The sequence below is a fragment of the Poecilia latipinna genome, unplaced genomic scaffold (assembly GCF_001443285.1).
Source record: "Poecilia latipinna isolate Pla-1442-1.1 unplaced genomic scaffold, P_latipinna-1.0 Scaffold677, whole genome shotgun sequence".
Lineage (NCBI taxonomy): Eukaryota > Metazoa > Chordata > Actinopteri > Cyprinodontiformes > Poeciliidae > Poecilia > Poecilia latipinna.
Window position 1 is genome coordinate 258,242 of NW_015113293.1, and position 6,147 is coordinate 264,388.

General features: G+C 38.8%; 1 protein-coding gene across 2 annotated transcripts; it reads left to right on the plus strand.

Moving 5' to 3' along the window:
* The first annotated feature begins 1,103 nt into the window (after window positions 1-1,103).
* trim107 (tripartite motif containing 107) lies at window positions 1,104-5,665 on the plus strand. Of its 2 annotated transcripts, XM_015044481.1 has the most exons (3): window positions 1,439-1,528; window positions 3,211-3,259; window positions 3,427-5,665. In XM_015044481.1, exon 3 carries the CDS (start codon window positions 3,446-3,448, stop codon window positions 4,961-4,963), a length of 1,518 nt encoding a protein of 505 aa, XP_014899967.1. In that variant the 5' UTR covers window positions 1,439-1,528; window positions 3,211-3,259; window positions 3,427-3,445; the 3' UTR covers window positions 4,964-5,665. The 2 variants fall into 2 exon arrangements, with proteins under 2 accessions (XP_014899966.1, XP_014899967.1); XM_015044480.1 differs by lacking the exon at window positions 3,211-3,259 and having other exon boundaries at window positions 1,104-1,528.
* Window positions 5,666-6,147: the final 482 nt, after the last annotated feature.

Genomic DNA, 6,147 nt, shown 5'->3' on the forward strand with positions numbered 1-6,147 from the left:
TTTATTGCAAATACGATAGTGGTCAAAGGTTTTAAGATGAACAGACGTATTTTGTTTCAGAAATGTTTCAGCTTTACAGGTGTTAGATCTTTGCATCAGCTGTTTCTACGGGACACAAAAGTTAAAAACGAACCACTTTAACTAGTTTGAATGACTTGTTGGCAAACACATCTGAATATATGTGAAGGGTGAATATGAATTGGATCTGGGTCTTTTTTTTTTATGAGTCTAAATATTTAAAGTTTTGATCCAAAAATAAACCACTTTCTTTAGTTTCAATATCTTGTTGAGAAACGCATCTAAATGTATGCAAAGGGTCAATACGAATAAGATCTGGGTAATTTTAGATATCTAATATTTAAAGTTCTGATCCCTGAGCCACTTGATTTTTATTGTTTGAATAGTGACACATTGCTACTCTGCTTGAAAACACATTGGTGTGTCTAAGTTGAACACTCTATGGAAGATTTCTCGGGCACTTATTTCATTTTTTTGGGGGTTTCCTGAAGCTTTCAGAAGTTTCTGATAAGTTCAGTATGGGTTGATTTCAATACAATCTTACAAGCAGCAGTATCCTTGCTGCTTTATGCAAATTGAATTCAAATCTGTTTATTTAGACAGCGCCAACTCACCACACATGTCGTTTCAAGCACTTTATAATCAAAACAGTTTTTTTTATGTAATAAAACATTGACAGGAACAGTGTCTTTCTTGTGGGTAGCCACACATGACAAAAGATTTATTTCAATATTTCCTGTTTCCTTTTGTTAATTTTGCAATTCACATTTCGTCTGATCACACTTAATAGCAACAAAGATCCAAAACCACCATGATGGTAAGATTTGTGGAAAAACGAGTAGGCCTATATGGCAATCTTTAAAGTGAAGACAGTTCTTCACAGTGAAATACTGTTTTTGGTTGCATTGCTTTGAGATGTCTAGTCAAATAGAGGAAACAGATGTCCCATGTAGCCATTTTTCTAAGATGTACATGTAAATACCAAAATTAAAAGAAAAAGCAGAAATTTAAATTGAGTACTGCCCCAGTTATAGCTAATAAATGAGAAGTCTGTTGCAGTGTCTCATATTTAGCTTATTTCAGATGTTCAGTATTTCTGTATCATATATAACCATCACGAAGGTCGAAATAAAGACCATCTTTTGTGCAACTTGTATAAACCATTTTAAAATGACCCAAAATTAAGGGCGAAAAAAAGCGTCGATGCAGTTCTTCACGGTGTTTGCAATTTACTGCATTCTTGAAAAATACAAGTATAGTACAAGTAGTTGATAATAGCATACACGGAGGGGGAGGGAAAAAAAAGGTAGGCTAAATGAATAAGATTGCGCAAATATAAAATGAAGTAATTTTAGACGCGTGTCGTGTTCCAACATGCTGCACCTGATCCAGATCCGGAGACGATGAAGGTGTTTATGATCGACGCAGTCATAAACGCGTCAGTGCGTCTCGCTTGTTTTTACCTTCTTAATCAGGAAGAAGCGGGCATCAGAGAGAAAAGTGCCAGCAGGTACGTTTTCACCGCTGTTTTCTATCATTTATTCTCTTCAAGATTATATCTAGCTGTTGATTAAGCGCCTATAAAATGTAATGCCGCTACTTGCTGAAGCTGAACAGTTCCTTGCAGCTGGACTGGTTCAACACGTTGAAGAAACTTGTGTCGTTTGGGTTATTCCTGTTCCCCGGAAGTCGAAACTTAAGTGAAACCCGCCCTGTAAAATAAACAACACGCAGGGCTTTACATGTCCATTTGAAACATGTAAAGACGCATTTGGTTACTGTTTCAATTTCCCTCCATAGAAGGTCACATTTAATGCAGCCTACACACACTGTCCTTTTAATTCTAGCAACTTTATTGCGGCTATTACTTTTGTGCTTAGTCATGTTTTATAATCGGTCACCATGACTTGTGTGCAAGATAGTGTTTACTTTAGACGACATAAAATTTTCATCTTTAAATTTGAGTTAATTTGGGAATAGATGCATTTAAAAAAACATTCAGGAGACAGTTTGCTATTTTTAAAAGAAGTTATATTAAAGTTTGCCTATAAATAAATACAGAAGACATAGCTAGAGAGTGTAAAACAGCCCTAAGGAGCTGACACATCTAGAATAGCACTAGAGAGCATATGCATCAAGTCGAGCAATATTTCACAATTAATCGAGTTAGTCAGAGGGAGTAAAGGTCAACATACACAATGTAAATAAAGTTTATGTCTATAAAGTTAAATAAACTGTTATCACTGTTATCATGCCTTTTAACATAAACATGATAATGTGTCCAAAATACAGAAATAGCATTGAAGGCAAAAAGCAAAATTTGTCAACTAAAAGTAGTAAAATTTAATCTGCAATCATGTAAAACCAATTAAGATGTAATGCTTTCTCGTAATGTTTGTCTAAGCGGTTGCTTCTTGAACAAATCCAAGAGTCCACAAAGTGTAGATAAAAGGCCTGAGTGTAGGGACTACAGCTGCAAAGTCTCTGTTTCTGATTGATTTAGGGAAAACAAGCCCTGATCAGGCATGACTTGTCTTTCCCAGAATTCTAGTGGATTACGGTGGCATCATAAGGCTGAAGAAGGGCAGAAACATTGTGGTTTGTCGCCACTCCAGAACTTTGAACTGTTTTCCAGAGACCCGCAAAGGAATGACATGTAAAATATAGTCAAAAACTTTCAACAAGCTCCAAAATGCTAATCATGAGAGGAATACATAACCTAAGTCGTTATGTATGCTGAAAGACGAAAGATTTTTTTAAACTTGGGAAACCAACTCATTCAGAACATAATAAAAAAGTCAAGGTTTTCTCCTTGTTCACCTGGAAGACATTTTATAACATCCTTGATTTTGGACATCTCAACAGTTTTTGGACTGGAACTTTGGAGATTTGTTTAGAAGACATATCGGTATGTAGTGAAATTACCTCAAGTGTCCTCAAGTACAGCTTGGTTCCAACATCGAGCCTGTGTGACATCTGTATGCCCCTCATGTCAGCCATATATCCAGTTAGACGAAAAGGTGTTGTGCATAACCATTAAATGAACTCCATCAAACTAAATCTGGTGCTGTTAATGTCATCTGTTGAATCTGTAGAGCCTGTGCCATGTTGGGTGACCTTTAATTAAACTTTGACTGACTGCCTAAATGCCTATGATACAACATATAACTTGTCATACCATCTCTGTTCTAGATGTGCCAGCTCCTTGCAGACCGAATCAATCACTTATACATCTTTGGTCGTGAGTAACAGATTTCACCCAAATTGAAATATTCCTTTTGACTCCTTATAGGGTCATATATTGTCAGTGAATTTGTAAATACTTTTTCTTTAATCTTCTATCATGACATTTAGATTTCCATTTATACATAGGCATGTGTTTGATTTAAACTTTGTATTTCCCTAAAGGTTTCCTGTCCCCACCATCATGTCTGTGTCTGAAGGAGTAAGCTTTTCTGCAAATAAGCTCACATGTCCCATATGCCTGCAGCTGTTCTCTGAGCCCATTTCTCTTCCCTGTGGTCACACCTATTGCTTTCCCTGCCTTAAGACCATGGAAGAAGGCCTTGACCAACACAGGTGTCCAGAATGTCAGGCTGAGTACCAAGGAACCGCTGCTCTTGTGAAAAACTTACAAATGTGCAAACTCACAGAGACCTACAAAGTCACTTCTGAGAAAGGTTTTGCCCCTGAAGACCTTCCTGCTGTCGTCCATGTAACATCCAAGATAATGTGTAATTCTGCTTTGGATGAGTCAGTTGGAGAAAGCCAATACCATGGAGAAGAAAACAAGACAAACAGAGGCTGTGAGACTGGCTCTGGACTCAGAGACATTCCCTTTAATCCGACAACAGCAAAAATCAGCAGCAAAGGCAAAACGGAAATGGATGAGCCCAAGTTTAAACTGGCATCTCAAGTCACAGAGTTACACATCAAATTAGAGATTGCAGAAGGTGTTCTGATGAGAGAAAAGGAGTGGGAGCTTCATTTGACAACTTCTAATTCTCAGTTGAGAGAGAAAATATCCAGGTTGCTGGGGCAGATGAAGGACTCCCTGCAGAGCTACAGTGACCAGGTGATGCAGATGGTCGAGAAGGAGTTAGGCCCAGGTGAAGAAAGCATCCGCGCTCGAGTCGGTCAAACGTCTGAGCTGGCAAAGCAGCTGAGGCACACTGTGCTTACAGCTGAATCCCTGCTGACCGAAGAGGATGAAAAAGCATTTAGCGATGAGCTTCAAAGTCTAAATGCCAACATTGCAGAGGCGCTAGAAAAACCACTGAGAGAGGACGAAGACTTTGTTGAAGCAAAGGTCAACTTTGCACATGTCTGTCCCAAACTGGAAGTCATGAACACTGTCCTGAGGGAACAACTTGGAGAGACTCAGCGCTCCCTTCGAAACACCTTCAACCCTTCAGAGCTGACCTTTGACCCAGAAACAGCTCATCCTAATCTCATTCTGTCAGAGGACCTGAAAACGGTAACATTCAGCACCGTGAAGCGATCCTACACGTCCTCACCTCAGAGATTCACCAGCTTTTACCAGGTACTCAGCGCACAAAGCTTCTCGGAAGGCGAACACTCCTGGGAGGTGGAGCTCGAAGGTTCTCCATGGATCATCGGCATGTGCTACAGTGGGAAGCTGCCACGCAGTGGGATGCCATCCGCCCTGGAAAGCAGCCAGAGCTCCTGGTGTCTGATGTGGTTTGATAACCTGCTAACCGCTTTTGAGCAAGGTCACAGCGTGCCGCTAAAGAAAACCACAGTGTCACGCAGGCTTGAGGTCAAGCTGAGCTTCAAGACGCACAGGTTGAGCTTCTACAACATCAGCCCCACCAGTGGGAAGACGCATATCTACACCTTTAAGGCCAATCTGAGTGAAGCGGTGCACCTTGCCTATAGGATGATGTCAGGACACCCCAAGGGCAGAGTCACAATTTGCTCATAAACAGAAGTTTTCAACATTGGCACGCAGGAGAAACAGCTAGGTAACTTTATCCACAAAAACAAAAGTTGAGAAAAGATTTCTGTAATTACATAATTAGAAGCTTTTCTAAGACTGATATGTGATATTATAGGGCTACTTTCACAACTGATCTTCCATCAATTTCAACAACGTGTTTGTGTGCACAACATGGTGTTTGCACCTTTTTTTTTATCTTATTGGAAATAATTTTTCAGCAAATTGGTGATATGTTTTTTGTCAGATGAAGGTGAAATGGCAGGATGTAATGTACCGAAAAGCATAAATATGGCACTAAAACATTTTGTGTAAATTAATTGGACCCAAAGTTGCAGCTTTGACTTGTAACCAAAGATGACAGAGCCACTCTGGTACACTTGGGCCACATATCATAGCGAAGCTAACCACTGTTATTGTCAGATTCTTTCGTGCCACATTCTCGAGACCCAGATATACTGCCACTGCAGTGATGAAGAATCATATTGTCATCTGTAAAAAGAAATCAGCAAGAAAAAGAAACAGATAAAGCAAAATCATTTGGTATATAAATATCTGTGACTGAGAATTTGATTACTGTGCAAGATTGTGAGATCCCTTCAGTTTACATAAATAATTTAGGAGTTGTTTTGTTGCTTATGTGTAGTGTTTTTAATGTATTTTAGCAATAAAAAAACACAATCAAAATTTTCTTTGGTGTTGTTCCTTTATTTTCTTTTCTAATCAAAATAGCCCCTTATGGGGGGTTTCCCCCCCCCCCCAATTACTATACCCTAAGAAATTAAATTTCCCTTTGGGATCAATAAAGTATTTTTGTTTTTGAATTTGAATTTAAACCAAGGGGCAGGCTTCCTAAGTATCTTTTCAGTAAATTGTAAGCAACACTTGGTATTCAAACTTGTCTATATAATGGGTTTCATTTGGTGAATTTTGTAACTGGGATAATTAACTTTTCAATAATATTGCATTCAGGGGCGCTGCCAGGAATCTTGGGGCCCATGACAAAAAATTTAATTGGGCCCCCCCCCCCCCACCTTCACACCTGCTGTTACAATATATTGAGTTTATCTGAACCAGAGTGGTATCATTGAATTTTTACTGCTAAAAACTATTTAAAAAAAACATGATGTGATTAATTTTGTAATTGGCAGGGCCCCATTTGTTTTATATTT